General features: G+C 40.0%; 1 protein-coding gene across 1 annotated transcript in view; it reads left to right on the top strand.

Moving 5' to 3' along the window:
- Positions 1-7,436: 7,436 nt before the first annotated feature.
- The window catches only part of LOC134357895 (synaptonemal complex protein 2-like), a 58,532-nt gene continuing 40,704 nt past the window's right edge, over positions 7,437-25,264 (top strand). The window contains exons 1-2 of the mRNA XM_063069651.1: positions 7,437-7,519; positions 18,630-18,767. Coding sequence (XP_062925721.1) covers positions 7,451-7,519; positions 18,630-18,767 — 207 coding nt within the window. The 5' untranslated portion in view covers positions 7,437-7,450. The remainder of the gene's footprint in view (positions 7,520-18,629; positions 18,768-25,264) is intronic.

The following is a 25,264-nucleotide window of genomic DNA, read 5'->3' as shown; positions in this document are numbered from 1 at the left end:
TTATCTTCATCACGACAATCGAGAATATTCTTTCTTCTCACATGTTTATAAAAAATATTCGAGGATCGATTATATTATAATCGATCCCCGCTTCTTGACTAGTGTTAAAACTTGCGAGTATGACGCTATTGCTATATCTGATCATGTGCCACTGAGTTTGTCTTTGAATTTGATGATGTCACTCTTGCCTGTCCACCTTGGCGCATGTCTCAGACATTATTGCAAAACTCTTGACTTTGTCACTTTCATTGAAACCCAGATAAAAGAATTTTTTCTTTTTAATGATATAGGGGGTCTGTCTAAATTAGTTATATGGGATACATTTAAAGCATTTTTACGTGGTCAGATTATTTCTTATTCAGCTAAGCTTAAAAAAACAAATTAAAGCAGAATTAGATAGAATTTCAAAACAAATTAAAGATTTAGATAATATTTATGCAATTTCCCCCAATACTGATTTATTTAAACAAAGGGTGGAACTTCAATCACAATATAACCTGTTATTAACTCATCCCATTGAAGGTTATTTGCTTAAGTTAAAGAGCCAATTTTATCTGTCTGGAGATAATAATAAACTGCTTTCATCTCAATTAAAAATGGCTGCAGCCAAACCGCAAATCATGAAAATTCTTAGGAAAGATGGTACCTTAGCTCAGGAGTATGAGGAAATTAATAAGATTTTTCAAGACTTTTATGCTGAGCTATATAAATCTCAATGTCCATTAGATTCCTCTAAAATGAATGCTTTTTTTTTACGAAAGATTGCTTTTCCTAAAATCTCGGCTGAGGATCAAAAGATTCTCAATGCTCAAATTACTGAAGCCGAAATTTGTAAAGCTATTTTTCAAATGCAATCTGGTAAGTCCCCAGGACTTGATGGCTATCCCATAGAATTTTATAAAAAATTTGGAAAGTTGCTCTCTCCGTATATGTTGGAAATGTTTAAGGATTCTTTTGTGAAAGGTGACTTATCTTCTACTTTTTATGAGGCCTCTATTTCTTTAATTCTTAAAAAAGATAAAGATCCTACTGACTGTGCTTCATATAGACCTGTTTCATTACTGAATGTTGACACTAAGATTTTGTCAAAGATAATGGCCAATCGGTTGGAGAATATTTTGGGTAAAATTATTTGTAAAGATCAAACGGGCTTTATAAAGGGTCGCTATTCTTTTTCAAATGTTCGGAGACTACTTAACATTATATTTTCATCCTTTTCTAAAATTCCACAATGTGTTGTATCTTTGGATGCTGAAAAAGCATTGGACCGAGTCGAATGGAAATATTTATTCAATGTTTTAGAGAAATTTGGCTTTGGTGTTAATTTTAATAATTGGATTAAAATGATATATAAAGCCCCTATTGCTACTGTTGTTACTAACAATTGTAGGTCTCATTTTTTTTCGGCTTTCACCGGGGACAAGGCAAGGCTGTCCATTAAGTCCTTTGTTGTTTAATTTAATATTAGAACCCCTTGTTATTGTTCTTCGTGAGGCTAAAAATATCCATGGGATCTTTGTGAATGAGACCATGCATAAGGTCTCTCTTTATGCTGATGATTTATTGGTTTATATATCTAACCCTGACGAATCCATTCTTGCCCTACTAAAATTATTTAATGAATTCAGAGGTTTTTCAGGATATAAAATTAATTTTAGTAAAAGTGAATTGTTTCCTTTAAATGATTTTGTTTCTATATATGATAATACTCCTTTTAAAGTTTCAGACTCTTTTAGATATTTAAGTATTATAATTACTAAGAACTATAAAGATCTTTATAAAGCTAACTTTGTTCCCTTAGTAGACTCTATGAAGTATTTATTTAGTAGATGGAGTCCACTTACATTTTCACTTGTTGGTCGTATTCATATAGTTAAAATGATGATTCTACCGAAATTTTTATATTTATTTCAGAGTATTTCTGTTTTTCTGACTAGGAAGTTTTTTGATCGGATTGATTCTATTATTTTATCTTTTATTTGGAATAATAAAAGACCAAGAATTAGTAATTGTCATTTACAAAAATTGAAAAAGGATGGAGGTCTTGCTTTGCCTAATCTTAGAATGTATTATTGGGCTGTTAATCTGGTATATATGTCTTTTTGGTTATACTGGGTTGATACGAGTGATTGGCCAATTTGGGTAGACCTGGAACTAAAAGTTGTAAAACAGTTTTATTTAACCTCGTTATTGGGGGCTCCTTTACCTATGCAATTAGGTAAAGTTGTTAATTTAAATCTATATCCTGTGATTAAGTATTCTTTACAAATTTGGCTCCAGTTCCGCAATTTTTTTAATCTTAAAAAATTTAAACTTCGTAGTTTAATTTACCGAAATTACTTTTTTAAGCCTTCTTTGAGTGATCCAATTTTTTTAGTTTGGAAGAATAAAGGTATTAATTCTTTTTTGGATTTATTTAAAGAAGATAGATTGATGTCCTTTGAACAATTGATAAATATTCTCTTTCATACTCACACTTTCTGCAATACCTTCAAGTTAGACATTTTTTACAAAAATATTTAAGTAATTTTCCTTACATATTGGAGGCTGACCTGTTAGATACTATTATGAGTATGAATCCTTTGATCAAGGGTTCTTTTGGAAGAATTTATAATTTACTATTACAATAGGATAAGCGTCCTTTGTCTAAGATTAAACAGGATTGGGAAAAGGAACTTAATTTGACTTTTATGACGGAGGATTGGATGCGGATATTGAAGTTGGTTCACTCTTCAATTTGTTCTAGTCATTCATTGATTTAATTTAAAATTGTATATCGTTATCATTTGACAAAGGAGAGACTTTCTAAAATCTTTCCTAATGTTGATGGTCATTGTGATAGATGTAAAACTGAGATAGCTACACTGACACACATGTTTTGGTCTTGTTCTATATTGGAACAGTTCTGGAAGTCGGTTTTCTCAACAATTTCTAAAGCACTTAAAATTAATTTACAACCTAATAAATTAACTGTGCTTTTTGGAATAGTTCCTCAAAATATTCATGGTATTTCTGTGTCTGACCAACATGTTATTGCATTTGTTACATTGATAACTAGGAGGGCCATTTTGTTGAAGTGGAAGGATACATCAGCTCCCACTTTGTCACAATGGTTTTCTCAAGTGATGCTATGTCTTAGTTGGGAGAAAATTAGAAGTTGAACCTTTGAACCATTATTTGATTTTGAGAAAAGATGGGGCTCATTTGCTCGTTATTATCATTTGGGTTAATTGATATAATTTTTCCACGATCTAATTGTAAATTCTTTTAGTATATTTTCTTTTCTTGCTGGGGGTTTGATGTTTATTTTTAGAAACTTTTTGTATGGCACATGGCTCCGGGGTTGTACACCTAATGGGTTCTCTTTTTTTTTCTCACTTTTCTGCTTAGTAGGTTTTTTTTGTTATCACAAAATTTTGTTTTCAATCTTTAAGATGATGGGTTTTTTTTGAGGCATTGTAAGTGTTGTTACTTCGATGTACTCATGTTATTTTTCCTATATATACAATAAAAAGATTTGAAAAGAAAGAAAGAGGATCATATTTTTTGATTTCTCAAGTGTCTTCAATCCCATACAGCCTTCATGGCTGGGGGAAAAGCTCCATTCAATGCAGATTGGCACTTCCATTGTATCCTGGATAATGGACTACCTGACTGGCAGACCACAGTTTGTGTGGCTTCAGAGCTGTGTCAGATATGGTTATAAGCAGCACTGGGGCCCCACAGGAGACTGTATTGGCTTTCTTCCAGTTTACCCTGTATACCTCGGACTTTAGATACAACAATGAGTCATGCTGTCTGCAGAAATTCTCTGATGACTCAGCAATAGTTAGGTGTGTAAGGGGAGGATGGAGGATGAATACAGGGCCCTGGTGGAAGACTTTGTCAAATGGTGCAAGATGAATCATCTGCAGCACAACATCAGTAAGACAAAGGAGATGAAGAACTTTTGGAAGATTAAATCTGCATTGCTCTGTTACTGTTGATGGTGAGGACATGGATGTGGTGAGGACCTACAAGTACTTGGGGGTGCACCTGGATGACAGACGAGTGGAGCACCAACACAGAGGCTGTGTACAAGAAGGGCCAGAATCGCCTCTACTTCCTGAGGAGACTGAGGTCCTTTGGAGTATGCAGGCCTCACCTTCACATGTTCTACCAGTCTCTTGTCGCCAGTACAATCTTCTATGTGGTGTTGTGCTAGGGCAATGGCATCAACACAGGTGATACCATAGGCTCAATAAACTGATTAGAAAGGTTAGCTCTGCTGTAGGAGTCAATCTAGACACACTGGAGGCTGTGGTAGAGCAAAGGACCCTAGGAAAAATCCTGGCAATTCTGGACAATGTTTCTCACCCTTTGCATGCCACCTTGGCTGAACACTTTTAGTAATAGACGAAGACAACTGCGCCGCTCCAAAGTGTGCTGTATGAGGTCATTCTTTCCCTGGGCCATTAGGCTCCATAATGAGTCAACCTATTGCCAGGGAAGTGATGACCCTCTCCTGTTAGATTGTTTGTGGTAACTTATTTTTTTATTCTTGTTACTTCTAATATTTATATTTGTGTACTTGTAATGCTACTCTGACACTGTAATTTCCTTTAGGATCAATAAAGTAGCTATCTATCTAATGTACTTCCAGAATGACTTGGGATTCTCCTTAACCTTAGTGCTCAAGGATATTTGATGGCCTCATTTTGTAGCTCCTTTGGTTGAGTCACATATGGCATTTTGACCCGATTCTGACAATTTAGATGACTATGGCTGATCCAATATATTGATGCCATTTTTCTATTAATTCTAATCTCACTTGGTTGTGTTGGCATCAAAAGATCTTTTAAACTACAACTTTGAGAAAACTCAGCAACTCACAGGTAATTCCACCTTTAGCCCAACTCCCTGCTTGCCCAGGTAGGAAAATTCAAATATTGACAGAATGTTTGAGTGTAGAACAACTTTCCCTCTGACTTGGTCTTATTGAGGCCTAAACATTTTCAGATTCTTCAGTTTCATTCCACCTGATTTTCAATTCAAATAAATGAATTAGATCTTCAACTTCATGCAGCAAATCGTAGACAACAATCAGGCTTGAGTTGACAGGTAGAGAGTTCCAGGCAATGACCATTTTCAAAATGACAGATGGTAACAACATTACCATCATCAAAGTTCTATCATGGGTATCCAGCATGTATAGACTACACAATCAATGTAAATGTGATTACTTGAAGAGATCAGGAAATGGATAGTCTGACTGCCAATCCTATTCCACCATTTAAAAGGTGCATCAGGAGTGTGATGGAAACTCTACTTAATTGGATGTGGAGCTGATACTATAATCATTGTCCGGTCTACCCATTTGAAGTACCGTCTCCCTGACCTTCAGATGTGCTGTCTCAGCACCGTAGAGATTGGTACCTCAGCCTTAACATTTTACAACCTATGCAAATAATGTGGAACAAAGCACCAAAGTTATGGAGGCGATAGTTAAGTAAAAAAGATTTAGTTGCAGGGAACACACATAAAAGTTGCTGGTGAACGCAGCAGGCCAGGCAGCATCTCTAGGACTGCACCTCTTCCTAGAGATGCTGCCTGGCCTGCTTCGTTCACCAGCAACTTTTATGTATGTTGCTTGAATTTCCAGCATCTGCAGAATTCCTGTTGTTAACACTTTGAGTACTGTGTTTGCCACCTTTTTTGATTCTGCATCCCTAATGCACTGATACTCACTCTGGTCACAATTTTGTCCTATCACCTGCCTGCCCTTCTTGACAGCCAGACTGCATGCTATCTTTCCTTTTTAAAAAAAAATCTCTTAAAAATTCGTTTTAGAGCACTTGGCTTAAGTACGTTTGAATACACTTAGACTGCTCAGTTCATTATATCGCTAGTTCTAGTTTCATTCGTTACAAGGTTGTTTGTCTTTGCTGGTTTCTCAATAAAGGATCAAGCATACTTTCTCTGACTTTAGAATTTCGTTATTTGGAGAGGGCATCATGCAGTATCATTTTCCCGTGCTTGTCTCTGAGTGGGTTTGGTTTGTTTGAAAGTAGCTGCTACAGCACATATATTGACACATCATAGGGAAATGCAAGAATGATAGAGTATTGTAGTAGAAGATTTATAGTAATAGGCAAAAGATACAGGTGTGTATTTCGTACTAAACTCTGTGGTGCTCTGATATGGCGGTTTTGTTGTATTCCTGTTCCCCCAACCTTAAACACCTAGCAATCAAATATGTATCATTCTATTTACTAAGAGGGTTCTCCTCTGTGCTCCTGACCATAGTTTGCATGCTGCCATTGGCCGACTGTAATCAAGTACTTGAGATGCTGCATGATGCCATCACCAAACAAGAACCAGTCCACCCTAACTCATTTAAAATCATAGTTGGGGATTTTAGTCAGACTTGTTTGAAGAAATCACTGCCCAGTTACCATCAGAATATGACCTATTGCACCAGAGGTCCTAACACACTAGACCACAGCTCTACTAAGATAAGGAATGTTTACTGTTTTATGCCCAGACAGTACTTGGGGAAATCTGATCACTTGGCTGTCTTTCTCTTACCTGCATACAGGCAGAGACAAAAGAGCAAGGCTGCAGAGTTGCGGACACCAAAGAGGTGGTCACAGAAGACAGCAACGAGATTGATTTGAATCGGTAGACTGAGTCTTGTTCAAGGGCTCAGTTGTGGATCTGAATGAATACACCATGGTAGTCATAGACTTTAGAAAAACAGTTGTAAACAAGTATGTCCCCACAATATCATTTATTCTCCCCAACCAGAAGCCCTGGATAATCTATGAGATCCACATTCTCATGAGGGCCAGATCAAAGGCAGTCAAGAAAGTTATCTGAAGTTCTGGAAAGCCAACTCATGGGCAAAGTGGCAATCCTGGACTAAACTTGAATCGGTGAAGGATGCTCAACAGCTGTGGCCAGGCATTGTGACATAAGTGGCAGCAGAGATTTGCATCCAAATGAGATCAGTGCCTTCTATGCTTGTGTTGAATGTCAAAACATGGAGGAACCTTCTCACAGTCCCCGGTGATCCTGTGATTTTTTTTTCTGAGCTCCAGTTTGCCTAGCAGCACAACCAGATCCATAGCAGATGCTATTTCATTGGCTCTTCACTCAAGCCTGAAATATTTGGACAGCAAAGATGCATATGTATCAACATGGTTAAGATTTTTACTGCTATGCTGTAGGTATTTTTTTTTGGCAGTTCTGTAAGAGTAGTCTGTTCTGCTTTCAGCCTGTTTGGGTTTGAGCTGAGATAAGGGGCTTTGTTGTTCAACTTAGGAATGTTTCATCAGCCAATCAGGATGGTGGAATTGGGAGAGGGTTCTAAAGAATGCTGGGTGGAGAGGTTTTTTTGAGGGAGCTGGGAGAAGATGGGAGGGATGATGGCTGAGGATGCTGTCCCTGTTGCACAAGGTGCTTTGTGCAGATGAATGGCTTCAAGGAGGAAGGACTAATACTCCTGTGGGAGAGCCCGTTTGTTCGAGATAGATTTCAGGTGACATTTGGAAGGTGGTGTGTGCTTTCATGCAGACTGAGGGTCCAGTGCATGAGTTACAGATAACTTCAAGATGAGCTCCAAATTTTTGTGTGCATTTGACTGTTTAATTATAATGGACCCTTTTTTGTTTTTCTCTTTCTTTAATAACTCTTTGGTTAAGTTAACGTTCCTTGTAACTGTATGCAGTGTATGATCTGTTACTTCTTGCGGATGGGCAATTGTAAGGAAGCAGTAAATCACACAGCATTCACACAAATTGGGGTTTGGTGGGACTAAAGTCGTATACACCCTAGATGTACGGAGCCTGAGAAAGGTGGGTTCCTCACTGCGGAGTACAGTGGCTGTTAGTGAGGGGTTGACGAGCTACGTTTCTGGAGATGCCCAATAAAAAGTGGTTTCACATACATCAGGATGCTTTATCTAGACTACAGCATGGCATTCTATACTATCATCCCCTCAAAACTAATCAATGAGCTTCAAGACCTTGGCCTCAATACTTCCTTGTGCAATTGGATCTTTGATTTGCTCAGTTGCAGACCTCAGTCAGTTTGGATTGGCAACATTTCTCCATGATCTCCATCAGCACACATGCATAACAAGCATTGCTTTACTCACTTTATATTTACGACTGGGTGGCTAATCATAGCTCCGATCCATATTTAAGTTTGTTGAGGACACCACTGTTGTAGGCCAAATCAAAGGTGATAACGAATCAGCATACAGGAGGGAGATTAAATTTCTGGCTGGTAATGCCATAACAACAACCTCTTACTCAATGTCAGGAAGACCAAGGAGCTGATAATTGACTTGAGGAGGAGACCAGAGGTTTATAAGCTAGTCCTTATCAGGGACTCAGTAGTGGATACAGCCCAGTTCATCACAGGTAAAGCCCACCTCACCATTGAGCACATCTACACGGAGCATTGTTGCAGGAAAGCAGTAACATCGTCAGGGACTCCACTGATCGGATCATGTACTCTTTTCACTGCTGCCATCAGGAAGAAGGTACAGGAGCTTCAGGACTCAATACCAGGTTCAGGAACAGTTATTACCCCTTAACAATTAGGCTTCTGAACCAGAGGGGATAACTTCACTCAACTTCACCAGCCCCATCACTGAACTGTTCTCACAGCCTAAGGACTCTTCGTCTCAAGGTCTCTTCATCTCATGTTCTTGATGTTTATTGCTTATTTATTATTATTATCATGATCATTATTTCTTTCTTTCCTGTTATTTACACAGTTTATTGTCTTTTGCATTCTGGTCGTCCACAATGATGATGCGGTCTTTCACTGATTATATCATGGTTATTAGATTTATTGAGTATGCCCACAGGAAAATGAATTTCAGGCCTATATATGGTGACATGTATGTACTTTGATAATAAATTTACTTTGAGCCTGAACTTTGATTTCAATTTTCCCAGTATTAACTTGGTTTGTTTTAGATGTATTGACCATAACTCTAAGTTCTAAAGAAGTCATGGAAATAGAAAAGGATGGTTGCAATTTAAAAACATATGTTCTAATTCCTTACTCCACCAGCAGATACAATTTCTTCTTCTGTTTAATTTCTTGAAAATTTTAATCAAGTAGTCTAAATTCTAGCAATTTACTAGGGAGAGGGCAAGGCTTGACTTACTTTTGAGAAATAGGGCAGGGTAAGAGCCTGAGGTGTCAGTGGAAGAGCACTTTGACTTGTGACTGTAGTTCTACCAGCTTTAAATTAGCTATAGAAAGGAACTGATCTATTCCACAAGTTTTCAATTGGGCTATGGCAAATTTTGATGATATTATTTAAGACAACTGAGAGGAACATAGCGGTCTCCCTACCTCCTATCGGGGACAATTTATCAGGAATGCTGCCTACGTAGGGCCTTTAGTATTATTAAGGATCCTACCCTTCTATCCAGCACCCTCTTTGACTTTCTACCATCAGGCAGGAGACTTGCATGCATAACAACAAAAACAGTCAGGATGAGAAACAGTTGCTTCCCCAGGCCATCAGGCATCTGAACTCCCTGCCACATCATATTCGAAGTCTCACTGGTTAATCTGTTCCAGTACAATATTTAATATTAATGCACTTTAATTTGCTATTTATGTGATTCATCTGTAGATTTTATTCTAACCTTCATAAGTTATTGTGTGTTGTGCATACTACTGTGTTTTACACCCTGGTTTGGAGAAATGTCTCGATATGACATACATTATATGGTTATATGCATTATATACATGTGTATGGTTAAATGACAATAAACTTGACTTGACCTTGCAAAAGTTGATGGACTAGGTTGTTTGTGAGTGGAAACCTTTTAAAAGTGAGATCATGAGTTGGATCGTTTTCTGATTGGTCAGGGCATCAAAGGATATGGTGAGATCACAGGTATATGGGTTGAGTGGGATCCAGGATCAGCCATGATGGAATGGCAGAGCAGACTTGATTGACTGAATGGCCTAATTCTGCTCCTTTGTCTTATGGTCTTGTATCTTTAGCAGAGGAGATTAAGGAAAATCTGAAAATATTAAGTGTATTGGGGAAAATGTAACATGGAGAGAACTAGGACTTTCAAAGACTAAAGTGGACAACTTTGGAGCCACAGGAGATGGGCGAGTTCTGTAATGGATATCTTCATCTGTTTTTACCATGAAGAAAGATGTGAAGACTTTGGAACTTGAGATAATTGATGGGAATGCCTTGAGGATAGTTCAGGTTACAATACAGAAGGTGGTGGATATCTTAAAATATATGAAGGTAGATAAATATCTGGGGCCTGATCAGGTATATCAAAGAACACTGGGATGCTAGAGAAGAAATTGTGGGAGCCATGTCTGAAATAGATGCATCATTGTTAGCTACAGATGAGGTGCCAGAAGACAGGAGGTTTATCTTTATTTGGAAAGAGCTGCACAGAAGATCTTGGGAGCTCTAGATGAGTAAGCCTAATAGCTATAACTTCTGCCATCTCCAACGGGATCCCACCTCCAAGCACATCTTCTCCCCCCGCCCCCCCCCCCCACTTTCGCTTTCTGCAGGGATTGCTCCTATGTGACTCCCTTGTCCATTCGTCCCTCCCCACTGATCTCCCTCCTGGCACTTACCTTACATGCTGAACAATTGCTATACCTGCCCCTACATCTTCCTCACTACCATTCAGGGCTCCAAACAGTCCTTCCAGGTGAGGCGACACTTCATCTGTGAGTCTGTAGGTGTCATCTACTGTATCCACTGCTGCCAGCGTGGCCTCCTGTATATTGGTGAGCCCTCACGTGGATTGGGAGACCACTTTGCTGAGCACCTATGCTCCGTCTGCCAGAAATAGTGGGATCTCCCAGTGGCCACCCATTTTATTTCCACTTCCCATTCTGATGTGTCAATCCGTGGCCTCCTCTACTGTGGCGATGACGCCACACTCAGGTTGGAGGATCAACACTTTATATTCCATCTGGGTAGCAACCAACTTGGTGGCATGAACTTCAATTTCTCAAACTTTCACCATTCCCCATTCCCTTTTCCCTCTCTCTTATCTCCTTACCTGCCCATCACCTCCCTCTGGTGCTTCTTCCCTCTTTTCTTCCTTCCATGGCCTTCTGTCCTCTCCTATTAGTTTTCCCCTTCTCCAGCCCTGTACCTCTTTCACCAATCAACTTCCCTGCTCTTTACTTCGTCCCTCCCCCCTCCTGGTTTCACCTATCACTTTGTGTTTCTTCCTCCCTCCCTCCCCTTCCACCTTCTAACTCTGACTCCTCAGCTTTTTCTCTCCAGTTCTAATGAAGGGTCTCTGCCCAAAACATCAATGATACACTTTTCTATAGATGCTACCTGGCCTGCTGAATTTCTCCAGCATTTTGTGTACGTTGTTTGGATTTCTAGCATCTGCAGACTTTCTCTTGTTTGTGATTACCCTAATAACCTAAGGTACTGGAGGATATTTCTGTGGGATAGCTGTTCATGTACTGTACTTGGAAAGATGGATTAATTAAGAATAGTCAACACACTGGGAGTTTGTTTCAGGAATTTGTTTAGTTGAATTTTTTTGAAGATGTGACCAAGAAGGTTCATGAGGACAGGTGGGATAGAAGTAGTCTGTTATGAACTTAGTAGTAGTCTATGAATTTGATAAAATTCCACATGATAGGTTGCTATGCTTATGTTATATTGCATGAGTCCTATGAAGAGCTGGCTTATTTGATATATAATGTTCAATTGAGGTGTCGTAGTAGTGTAGCGTTTAGTACGATGCTATTATGGCTCGGGCATTGGGGTGCAGTGTTCAATTCCAGCGCCTCTAGTAAGGAGTTTGTATGTTTTCCACGTGACCATGTGGGTTTCTTCTAGATGCTGTAGTTTCCTCCCTCATTCCAAAGACATGCTGGTTAGTAGGTTAATTGGTCAATATAAATTGTCCTGCGATTAGACTAGTGTTAAATTGGTGGGTTGCTGGGTGACCTGGCTTGTTGAACAGGAAGGGCCTGTTTTCTAAATAAAAATAAAGGGAATGGCTTAATGGTAGAAAGCAGAGAGTGATCTGGAAGGTTGTTTTTCACACTGGAGGCTCATAACTAGTAGTATCCTTAGCGATCAGTGCCAGGAGGGGCAATTTCTTCACTCAGAGGGTGGTCCATATATGGAATGAGCTGCCAAAGGTAATGGTTGAGGAACAAACGTATTTAAAGATACTTAAAGAGGTACACGAATATGAATGGTTTGAAGGGATATGGGACAAATGGGACCAGCTTATATAGACATTTTGGTCATCATGGATTGTTTGAGACAAATGGCCTGTTTCTGTGCAGTATGACAATGAATAAACATTTAGTTTGTGAAATCTCTCATAATTTAATCCTTGGAATCCAGTTAACGTTCTGGTAAATGTATAGTATGCTCTCCTGAATGCCAAAGTTTGGTGCCCAGATCTATTCTCAGTATACTGGGTTTGGTCTAACCGGAACTTTGAGACAGCAATTTTCATGACACATGCTGGTGATAATAAACATGATTCTGAGATGCTTGAATCTGGAATAGCAAACAATCTGCTGGTGGAATTTAGCAAATTGAGCAGCATCTGTGGGAAGAACACTACTACCATTCATGTGCCACTGTCTCCCAATTCCACTCTGTTTCCCTCTTCTGCCTTGTGCAAACTGACTGTCATCTTACTCTCCTCCTAATATTTTCGACCTCTCATTATAGCATTTGTCCTTTAATCCAGACAGCATTCTCTTCTGCAACTTCTCTATCCTTCTCCAAAAGTGAATGCTCACAATGTTGTGCTGAACCAGCTAAAAAGTAATTTAAAACCCTAAAAAATGAATCCCTCCTACCAACACGTGTCCATCATCCCTCCATTTCCTCATATTCATGTACCTATCTAAATGTCTTAAAAGCCTCTTAAAGTGAAAACTTACCCCTCATATCCCCTTTGATCCTAACCCCCTCACCTTCAATACATGCCCTCTGGTATTAGACATTTCTACCCTGAGAAAAAAATACTTTCTGTCTAGTCTATCTATGCCTTTCATAATCTTATAAACCTCTCATAGATCTTCCCTCAGCCTCCACTGCTCCCAAGAAAACAATGTTTGTCCAGCCTCTCGTGATAGCACATGCCCTCTAAACCAGGCAGCATCTTGATAAACCTCTTCTGCATCTTCTCTAAAGCCTCAACATCCTTCCTATAGTGGGGTGCTCAAAACTCTATGTAATACTCCAGATGTGGCCTAACCAGAGTTCTATAAAGTTGCAACATAACCTCTTTTGAATTCAGTGCCTCAGCTAGTAAAAGCAAGCATTCCATAAGCTGCCTTAATTATCCATTTGACCTTTGTAGCCAATTTCATGGAGCTATGAACTTGGATGCCAAGATCTCTCTGCTCAGTGTACTGTCTCCTTGTATTTGCCCTACCAAGGTGCAACACCTCACATTTATCTTGGTTAAACTCCATCTGACATTTCTCTGCCCATATCTATAACTGATCTATATCATACTGTATTCTTTGCCAATCTTCTACACTACCTACAACTTCACCAGTTTTAGTATCATCCACAAATTACTAACCCACCCATCTACATTTTCACCCGTCATTTATATGCATCACAAGCAGCAGAGGTCCCAGCACAGATCCCTGTGGAACACCACTAATTAAAGACCTCTAGTTTAAATAAGTCCCTTTGACCACTACCCTCTGCCTTCCATACACAAGGTAGTTCTGAATCCAAACAGCCAATTCATTGCAGACCCCATGCATCTTAATCTTCTGGATTAGCCTCCCATGAGAGACTTTGTCACGTGCCCTACTAAAATCCATATAGATAACATCCATTGCTCTACCTTCATCAATCTTTCTTTTCACCCTGTCAAAATCCTCAGTCAAGTTGGTAAGATGCAATTTGCCCTTTACAAAGCCATGCTGGCTCTCCCTAATTAGGCCATGGGTTTCCAAATGCTCATATATCCTATCCCTAAGAAACTTCTTCATCAATTTCCCTACAACTGACATGAAACTCACTGGTCTATAGTTCCCAGGATTTTCCCTTGTTCCCTTCTTAAATAGAGGTACAACAATAGCCACTTGCCAGTCCTCCAGCACCTTGCTGGTGCCCAGGGAGGACACTGAAGATACTGGTCAAAGCCCCAGCAATCTTATCCCTTGCTTCCCTCAATAACCTGGGGTAATTCTTATCAGGTTCTGCGGACTTATTCAGCTTAATAGTCTTTAGGAGACCCAACATTTCCTCCTCCTTGTCTCTAAACTCTCTAATCTACATTTTCATCCAAGTCATATATATCTCAAACAACAAAGGTCTTAATATGGATCCCTGTAGAACATCACTAGTCATAGCCTCCAACTATTGACCACTGTCTTCTATGGGCAAGCCAATTCTGAATCCAAATGGCCAAGTCACTGTGGACCCCATGATTCTTAAACTTTCTGGATAAGTCTACCATGAGTAATCTTATCTCAGGTCTTACTAAAATCCATATAGGCAACATCCATCGATCAATTTCATCACCATGAAAGGCTCAATCAAGTCATTAACACATAACCTGCCCTCACGAAACCATGCTGACTAACCCTAATTGGGGTGTGTTTTTCTAAATGATCAGAAATCTTATTCCTAGAATTTTTCCCACGTTTCCCTTTCACTAAAACGAGGCTCACTGGTGTATAATATCTAAGATTATCCTTATTCCCCTTGATCAACAGAACAATATAGCTACTCATGGGTCCTCCGGGACCTGCCTATGGCTAGAGAAGACACAAAGATCTCGGTCAAAGGCCCAGAAATCTCATCAGCTGCCTCTCTGAATAATCTGATATATCCCATAAGAGCTTGGGGACATCCACCATAAAGTTCTTCAATTGACCTGACAGCACCTTGTTCTGTATTTTAAAATGCCCTTGTATATTAGCATGTGCCACACTAATCTTCCTATCCTCCTTGTCCTTCTTAGAGAATTTAGGACCTTATTGGCGTCCTCTCTCTCAAAGCACGTGTTCCTTCTTTTATCCTTGAGTGGCTCTGTCCATTTTCTTAGTTATCCTCTTGGCTTTGATACTGTATATGTAAATTAGTAACTTGGTTTAATATTGTCATATGTACTGATGTACAATGGAAAATCTTGTCTTACATACCTTATACAGACCAGTTTATTGCAATAGTGCATTGAGTCAGTACAAAGCAAAAACAGAATGCAAAGTTAAGTGCTGTGTAGGTGGAATGCAGAAACAATGCAGAGGAAGTGCATTGCAGATAGACAATAAGGTGCAAGGCCGTAATGAGGTAGATTGTGAAATCAAGAGCCCATTTTACTATACTATGGGACTGTTCCATAGTCTTAAAACAGCAGGATAGAAGCCAATGTTGAGCCTGGTGGAATGTGCCTTCAGGCTTTAGCATTTTCTGCCCAATGGAGGAATGAGAAGAGAGAATATCTAATGTTGGCTGCTTTATCAAGGCAGCAAGAAGTGTAGTTAGTCTATGGAAGCTGGTTTCTGTGTGCTGAATTGTGTCCACAACTGTAGTTTCTTGCAGTCATGGACAGAGTAGTTGTGTACCAACTGTGATGTATTTGGACAGGATGCTTTTTATTGTGCATCGATTAAAAATTGGTAAGATCAAAGCAGACATGCCAAATTTCTTGAGCCTACTGAGGAAGTAGAGGTACTGATGAGCTATAGAATACCTAGGGGTTCTCTTTAATCCTGCTTGCCAAGGACTTCTCATTTCCCTTCTGGCTCTCCTATTTCCCTTCTTGAATTCTTTACTAGCTTCTTTATATTCCTCAAGGGCCCTGTTTGATTTTAGCACATTAAGTCTTAAATCGTTTCCTTTTTCTTCTTGACTAAATTTACAACCTTTCTTGTCACTAAAGGTTCCCTTATCTTGCCACCCTTGTCCTTCTTTCTGGGACATACGTGTCTTGTATTCGATGCAGTTGATCTTTAAACAACCTCCACATGTCAGAGATGGACTTGTGCAAAATTAGCTGTTCCCAATTAACTCTTCCTAGTCCTATCAAATATTCTGGTAATTTGCCCTCTTCACAATTTATTGCTTTTTCTGCAAGGTCCATACTTAAAGCATCCTTATTGATAGCTTTTGTAAAACTTAAGAAGTTATGATCACTGTTTCCTAAATGTTTCCCCAGTGAAAGGTTGATCACTTGAATAGGCTCATTTCTCAATACAAGGTATGGTATGGCCTATCCTCTTGTCATACAAAAACATAATCACTGTCCTTGTCTGCGTGATAGTGGCCTAGTTCTGCAGAAGTTGTGTTAGGGCCATGTGGATCTGTTGGTCTTTATTTCTGCAACTGCAGATTTGTAAACTTCCAGATAGCTAATAAGTGATTTTCTGATTATATTTAGACTCTTTATGGAAGTGTTGGCGCGTGGCCAAGTGGTTAAGGCGTCGGTCTAGTGATCTGAAGGTCGCTAGTTCGAGCCTCAGCTGAGGCAGCGTGTTGTGTCCTTGAGCAAGGCACTTAACCACACATTGCTCTGCGACAACACCAGTGTCAAGCTGTATCGGCCCTAGTGCCCTTCCCTTGGACAACATTGGTGGCGTGAAGAGGGGAGACTTGCAGCACGGGCGACTGCCAGTCTTCCATACAACCTTGCCCAGGCCTGCGCCCTGGAAACCTTCTAAGGCGCAAATCCATGGTCTCACGAGACTAATGGATGCCTATCTTTATGGAATCTAGTGGGAGAGTATGTGGTTTGCAGATATCCCAGGTGACCCTGCAAGTTCTTTATTGAATAGAGGGGAATGGCTTGTAAAAGTAAGTATAAAGTAAAAGGGCAGGAGAGGTTATTGAAGTCTCCAGAAAAAAAGAATAAAACAAGGAAAGTTCAGAGACTTGGCATTCAAAATGAGGTAGTAAATTGATTCAGACATTGGCTTCGTAGGAGAAGCTAGGTAGCGATTGTTGATGATTGCCTCTCTGACTAGAGGCCTGTGACTAGTCGAGTGCTTCAGGGTCTGTTGCTGTTTGTCATATATATTAATGATCTGGATGATCATCTGGTTAACTGGATCAGCAAATTTGTGGATGACACCAAGACTGAGGGTGCAGTGGACACTGAGGAAAGCTATCAATGTTTGCAGTGGGATCTGGACCAGATGGAAAAATGGGCTGAAAAATGGCAGATGGAATTTAATGCAGACAAATGCAAGGTGTTACACTTTGGTAGGACCAACCAGGGTAGCTCTTGCACAGTGAACAGTAGGGCACTGAGGAGTACGGTATAAAAAGGGATCTTGGAATACAGGTCTATAATTCATTGAAAGTTGCAGCATATGTAGGTAGGATCATAAAGAAAGCTTTCGGCACATTGGCCTTCATAATTCAAAGTACTGAGTACAGGAGATGCGATGTTATTTTGAAGTTGTATAAGACGTTGGTAAGGCCTAATTCGAAGTGTTGTATGCAGTTTTGTTCACCTACCTACAGGAAAGATGTAAATAAGGTTGAAAGAGTACACGGATGTTGCCAGGACTGGAGGACTGGAGTTATAGGGAAATATTGAATAGGTTGGGAATGTAGAAGATTAGGGGGAGAGTTGATAGAGGTATACAAAATTATGAGGGTATAGATAGAATAAGTCCAAGCAGGCTTTTTCCACTGAGGTTGGGTGGGGCTATAACTATAGGTCATGGGTTAAGGGTGAATAATGAAAGGTTTAGGGGAACATGAGGGCCAACTTCTTCATTCAGAGTGTTGTGAGAGTGTGGTATGAGCTGCCAGCGCAAGTGGTGCATGCGAGCTTGATTAAAAGAAGTTTGGATAGGTACAGTACATGGATAGTAGGGATATGGATGGCAATGGTCTGGGCGTAGGTTGATGGGAGTAGGCAGATTAAATGGTTTGGCACAGACTAGATGGCTGAAAGACCTGCTTTTGTGATGTACTTTTTTATTACTCTTAAATTATGAATGGGATAAGAATTTAACTTAAAGGCAACTGAAAAGAAGGATGGTGAACACAGGAATGAAGGTGTGAAATTTGAATGAATGCAGCATACAAAATTAGATAGTTGATCTTGTACTGTTGCTAGAAATTGGCAGGTATGAGGTAGGCATCACAGGGTTGTGATTGAAAGATCACAGCTGGAAACTTACATACCCAAGGATTACATTTTATTGAAAGGACAGGCAGGTGGCCCCTGGATAGGTTGGCAGAGGTAGAGGGGTTATCTGACAGAGGTGTATAAAGTTATGAAAGAGATAGGCAGAGTATCAAAGAAGGCATAGGTTAAGATGAAGGTAGCAAGTTTATAGCAGATCTCAGGGGGAATCATTTTCATCCAGAGAGTGGTTGGAGTCTGGAATTAATCTCTGAAGAGATGTAGAAGCAGATCTCCTATGACATTTAACAAGCAAGAAGACAAGTATGTGAATTGCCAGTTTTAGAAGACCATGAACCCAATACAGGTAAATGGGTTTAGTTGCAGATTGGTACACTAGGTGGCAAGGACATGATCGGCTATGGGCCTGTTACTGTGTTGTTTGGCTCTATATTAATAAATAAGCAATTGTTTAATTATCTTTGGATTAAAATGGAATTATCAGTCTTTTTTTAATCAATCTTTCTTTTTAAGCTGGAAAAATTAATCGATGACGCTATTAAAGGAAGTACTTTTAAGAGACTGGAAGAATTACAAGAAGAAAGTGATGAGATTATATCTTGCAACTGTAGCAAACAGATGACAAGCAAATTGAACAGACTAATACTGAGGGTAAGAAATATTTCCAAGAATTATCCTATCATAAAGTTCTAAAAATAGATAAATACATGTGAAGAAATAAATCTTATTGAAACAGTATTGTATGTTCTGTATTTGCACTATAGAAAATTCTTTGGAATTTCTCTTATTGTCATTCATCTGTAGATGTGCTCTACCTCTACCAATGATGTGATTCAGGATGGGGATTGCTGCTCCAGTAGCCTGAATCTAGGCATCAGAAGCACAGAAACCCTGCATAAATGATGGAAAAAACATCTCACCCTACAATGTGCTCATCCCAATCATGCACTATTTGCTCACCTGTAGAACAGACAATGGTTCTCACATCTGCATTACCTCAGAACCTACTGTGGATGGCATCCTTTAGTCTCGCAAGACCATGGATCTGCGCCTGGAAAGTCTTGCTTCAGTCTCTCCAGGGCGCAGGCCTGGGCAAGGTTGTATCGGAGACCAGCAGTTGCCCAAGCAGCAATTCTCCCCTCTCCACACCATCAATGTTGTCCAAGGGAAGGGCAAAGGCCGATACAGCTTGGCACCAGCAACGTCGCAGGAGTTGCCAGAGTGAGGTTGAAAGCAACGTCAGACTGCCTTAGGGACTCCAGCTCCAGTTTTGTCCTCAGGTTTACTCCCAAAGCCCTTCTTGTAAGTGGGTATGGCCGCAAGGCAGTGGAGGTTTGAAATCAGAGTTTTCCCTCTCTTAGATGGACTGCCTTCCCAGGCTGACGAGCTCCATCTACCCAAAGCACTGGTTTTAAGACGTCAGGACCTGCCTTTGCCCCTTCTCCTGTTAGTAGAAACAGTTCCGCTGGGCTTAGAGGTTAAGCCACACGAGAAAGCCAGAAGTTGGACTTGGTTGTCAGAGGCTATTTGAGGTGCATGCCGTGAGGAGCACTTTTGGGTAGTGGGAGCTTGTCCCCACTACAATTCCTTGACTTGACAACCTTGGAACCTACTATATGTTTTATGTATTGGATGTTGTGAATCAGTTACCTTTCTTCTATCCTTTGGAAGGATTACTTGGTTATTATTGTAAATTCCACATGACATCACAGTACATAGCAAGAGGAATTCCTGCCTTATCTTCGATCAGTTATTATTACAAGGTTTGGAAAGGGATGGGACTTAGGCTATGTTATTATTATATTTTGTGTGACTATGTTTACTGCTATCTTATATATGCTCAGAGCTGGTATGATTGTTGGTACTGTGTTTTGCACCTTGGTCCTGGAGGAATGTTGTTTCATTTGGCAGCATCCCACTCTTGTAGGAATATGTCTTTTTGAACAAGGGGGTGCTACTCTGCTTGGCAGGTGAAACTTGTGGTTGTGAAAAAATCTCAGGTACTGGGGCCTCTTCCATGGTGGTTGTAGGAGTTGACTCCAGGACTGCAGGAAGTGGTTCTGACAGCTCTGGACACATTTCTTATGATATGTTGATGTCCCTAACAGAACATGGCAAGGTTCACTGAATGATGTGGATCTATAATGTGTGAGTACAGTGTCTGATGTCGCCATTTTCTTTACCTTTTGGAAAGCCGTCCTGCACTGCTTTGTCCATTGCCATTTCTTCCAGAAATGAGTTCGAGGGTGAGCATGGTAGCCAGGTTTGGCAGGAATCTGTTATAGTAATTGACAAATTCTAAAAAGGATTGCATATTCTTTGGCCTTGGGGCATCCACCACTGCTTGAATGTTCCAAGCACACTTGTGTAATCCTTGTGCATCAATAGTGTGACCGCAGTAAGTGATACATGGTTTAAGAAATTCATATTTGTTACATCACGTTCAGAGTCCATAATCTTCTAATTCTTTTAAAACAGTTTTGAAATTTTGGAAATGTTCCTTGTCATCCTTTCAGTAACAATGATGTCATCCAGATAACACTGAGTGCTTGGGCAGCCTTGTAGCATATGGTCCTTTACTTTCTGCCAGAGCGCATGTGCAGAATGTACCTAAAAATAAGCCTAATATAGTGATACAGCCCTTTGTGGGTGCTGATGATGAGGAACTCTTTTGACTCTTCTTCCATCTCCAATTTTAGGTAGGCCTCAGCTAAGTTCTCCTTGCTGAAGTGTTTTCCTTCAGAGAGGTTTGCAAAGATATCCTCTATTCCAGGCATAGAGTATTGGACTACTTTCAGTACTGGTAAAATCACCACAGATCCTTACAGACCCATCCTTCCTGGATACTGGGACCGTTGGTATTGCCCATGGGCTCCATTCAACTTTGGAAAGAACTCCTTTGGCTTCCGTGCAATCTAATTCATTGGTTACTTTATCATGGATGGTATGAAAAACTGGACGGGCTTTGTAAAACTTAGGTGTTGCATTCTTATTTAACCCTTTTAACCTTATTTTACCCTTGATATATTTTCTAATGCTGTCCTTTAACACTGCTGTAGCATCATCCAGTACCTTTCTTAATTCGCATTCAGTTGTCTCTTGCAGGGGATGTTGCACACAACTAGTGATTGGATCTCCAATCAAATCGTAGTTACCTCAGCCAATCATGCCTCCACAATGTTGGTCCTCCTTTTTTTTACCACACGGAAGCCCATTGTGGCTTATTAGTTGTTGTATCTCACTGTTAATGAATGTCACTCCCATAGGAGTTACGATTTTTCCAATAAAAGTTCTAAGTCGAATATCTGCAGGCTTCACTTCAGTATTTTTGAAATTCCATTCAAACTCATTTGAAACAGCCGAGCCAGTATCCAATTCCATTTTAATTAATTTGCCGTTCACTTCTGGTATAAGCCATATTGCTTGTCAATTGTTAGTTTTCACTTTATAAAACTCAAAGCTACCCAATTCTGTGTTACTCTCATTATTATCAGATTTTTTTCATCAAGAGCATGCAGGTTAGTGCTCTTTTTGACATTGCAACTTGACTTTTTATCTTTCTCTATCCTATCCAGTTCATTTATTTTTATCTGCCCAACATGTTCTTTGTATCCTAATTTGTTGTATTATCGTCAAGTTTCACCTTTAAACCTGCAGTGGTCTGGTGTATATGAGCCCATGCTACAGCAATAACACAATTTGTTCGGCCAGACCAGTTTCTGTTTTGACATTGCCACTTTGTTCATGCTCACTTTGATTCCTGACTGCAACTCAATTGTGTCTGTCTGCTGTTTCCATTGATAGAGCTATTTCAACTGCTCTTTTAAATGTGAGTTGTACTTTAGTTATGGAGCTGTTTTTGAATGTTTTCTTGTAAGATTCCACAAACTAAATGATCTCTCGGTGCATCATTAAGCCCATTACCGAGCTGACAATGCTCAGACAACTTCAATTCTGCCACATATGCTGAAATGCACTCTTCTTCCTTTTGATTCCACTTATGAAACCTAAAGTATTCTGCAATCAACAATGGCTTTGCTTCTATATGTTCTTGCATTACTTTCATGATATCAGCAAAGCTCATTTTGGCTGGTTTGGTTGGAGCAGTCAAATTTCTAAGCAAAGTTTATACCAAGTTTATGCACTCAGTAAAATTGGCACCCACTTATCAGCTGTTCAATTTGCTTTAAAATATTGCTCAATCCGCTCAGTATACAAAATCCAGTTATCTGTTGTGTAATCGAACATGTCAGTCAGTCTTTCTGATGTAGCCAGCCACTTGTGCTTTTATAATGATTATCATCACCTGGTACTCACTGTTTATGAACCCATGAATTCATCCATTTTCTGCCTTTTTAAAAAAAACTCTACAGTTATTTGTCTCTTCCAAAGAGCTGTTTTTATTTTTATTTAACTATTTATTCTCACTGCACTCAAATGCCTCACTGCGCTTCAACAGGTAGGTAGTCACTTTGGATTTGCTTAACACTTTCTCGTTGACACTTATGTTTTGTAACTCCAAACTAACTGCAAGAAAAAGATGGGAGCCCAGGAGAATGGGTCTTAGGTTTGTTTTTACTTTAACTAAAACGTATAGTTAAGACATAGCTGTGTAATGACGTATGCTATTTGTGTACTTTTACATATAATCCACAATGCATAATATAAACAACAAAGAATGCTTAATTAAACAATATACTTACAACATTACTCAAATATTATTGAAATAATGAATATACATGTTGCCTGTGTTATATTTCTGCCAGAAATGTAGCGCCTGACGTTATTTATCTGACTGTTCTGCTCGTCTAGATGCTCTTGCAGTCTGTCATTATTCTTTCACTGTTCAAACTTGGAGGCATGATGGTGTGGTCTTTAAATTGTGAGCCTGTAGTACTGTAGTCCACAAAATTAATACAGTAGGATTTTGTGAATAAAATGTTTTGTCTGTTTTACAAAAGACGTAGCCCTTTTCTTCCATTATGAACAAACCAAAAGCAGTCGCTTTACTCTGATATCATTACGTCAGACACGATCTCTAAGTAAACACAACAACTCATTGACGGTTTTTGTGAAATATGTAGAACAATTTCTATGATGAACACTATATGTAATTTGTCACCCATCACACTATACTACACAGAACACTCCCCCTCCCAGAATTCACCAAAACCAGCATTGAGAGTCTTTCTGGAGCCTGTCTCAGGTCCTATATGCCTTGGTTGGAGTAACAGTGGGTACCTCTGGCTCATCCAGGATGTATTGACATGTATGTGGTCATGTTGCGATGCAGGGGTTATGGTAGTAGAACATTCGGGTCTAGGTGGGCTGGTTTAAGGCAATCTACAGAAATAATTTCAGGTTTATCCCCTCCATCTACAATAAAAGTCTTTTTTGCCCCATTTCAAAATGCAGAATATGCTATCGTAAGGAGGCTTAAGGGAATGTTGATATGCCTCATGCAGGCAGAAATGAATGAGGTAGAATGTAAGTCATCTGGAACCCAAGAGTGTTGTACACCATGATAGTGCCTCCAGTTTGCAGGCACTATGGGGCGAGGGTGACTGATTGAGAGTTCGCACAGGAGAGAAACTCCTGTATCTCCAAACTTGATATCAGATAACTGCAGGCCCATGACTGCTGTCCTGTAAGCCTTGACCTCTGGGCCGATAGTTTGATCGGTTACTATGTTGATGTTAACCCCAATGTGCATGGCATCGATAGTGGGCCATGACAGGCAATTGGCCATGGTATTATTTTTCCCTTTGATGTGCTGTGTGTCAGTTGTGAATTCCGAAATCTAGGCCAGGTGGTGTTGCTGTCGTGTACACTGTGCAGTGTCTGACACTTTGGCCATTGCGTCTTCGAGAGTTTGGTCAGCGAATGGTGTGAAATGCTGATTCTTCTGTAGATAATGAAAATGGTGGATGACCAGGTAGAGATTAAGAAACTCGTGGTCAAATGTGCTGTACTTCCTCGGGGGTGGGGGGGGGGGTGAGAGGGGGCGCAGGAACATTTGGCTGAAGAAGGCAAGCAGCTATCACAATTCTCTAACAAATTGTTTGTGCACAGCACCCACAGTGTCATCTGAGGCATCAGTGGCTATTAGGGAGTGTGTGTGTGCCAGTAGGGCTGTGTTCAAAAGAGCTCATTTGGTGTCGTCAGATGCTCTGGTCAGGTCTGCTGATCACACAAGCATGTAATTAGGGGCATTGCCTTGAAGGCCACTTTACAAGGGGAACATAATTTCAGCACCTTGCTGAATGAAGTGGTGATAGAAATTCACCATATCTAATAACACTTACAGTGCTTTGATAGTGCAGGCCAGTGGAAAACCCATAATAGTGGCGACTTTTGACGGCAGGTGTGTCGCACCTTCTGTGGAGATGCAGTGGTCAAGAAAGTCAATAGTAGACAATCTGAACTGGCATTTAATAGGGTTAGTAATCAGCCCCTGTTGGCTTAAGTACTTGAAAAATGTATGGAGATGTATTAGGTGTTCAGTTTTGTGACTGCTGATGACAAGTATATCATCCAGGTAAACAAAGAGAATATCCAGGTCTTTTAACAGAGTCCATTTGTCCCTGGAAGATCTGTGCTGCATATTTCAGCTCAAATAGTATGTACAGAAAATCAAATATGCCAAATAGCAGCAATTTTGGAAAGTACTCAGTGCATAGAGCCTCTCTCTAAGTCCATTTTAGAAAAGTGTTACCTTTGTGGCTAAATGTGCAGAAAATTTTTGAAAATGTGTGACTGGGTAAGGATTGGTGGGGGGGGGACTTGTTAAGGCAGCAGGCAGCAGGACTTGGAGATTATGTGGAGGGGTGAAGCCCAAAGGCTATTTGACATGCATACAAAGCTAAGCATCTCCACGTTAGCAAACTCAGCTTTTTCATTGGCCAGCATTTCTGAGTCCAGTCTACGCACATGGTCGTGGACTGGCGAGCCAATTGTGGAAATTTGGTGTTTGACCCCATGCTTTGTCACAGTACTGGAAAATCTGAACTCTATAGTCTTCCATAGATGTATTGGCAAGGGCTGTGATACCTAATCAGGCATTTGTTGCATAGATTTCTTTGAAAATAAAACAAGGAAGGTGATTGCTCAATAGATATAGTATGTGGTCCATTAGTTCTGAAGGCCTA

This window comes from Mobula hypostoma, chromosome 2 (assembly GCF_963921235.1).
Source record: "Mobula hypostoma chromosome 2, sMobHyp1.1, whole genome shotgun sequence".
NCBI lineage: Eukaryota > Metazoa > Chordata > Chondrichthyes > Myliobatiformes > Myliobatidae > Mobula > Mobula hypostoma.
This window is presented reverse-complemented; position numbering and strand designations above follow the sequence as displayed.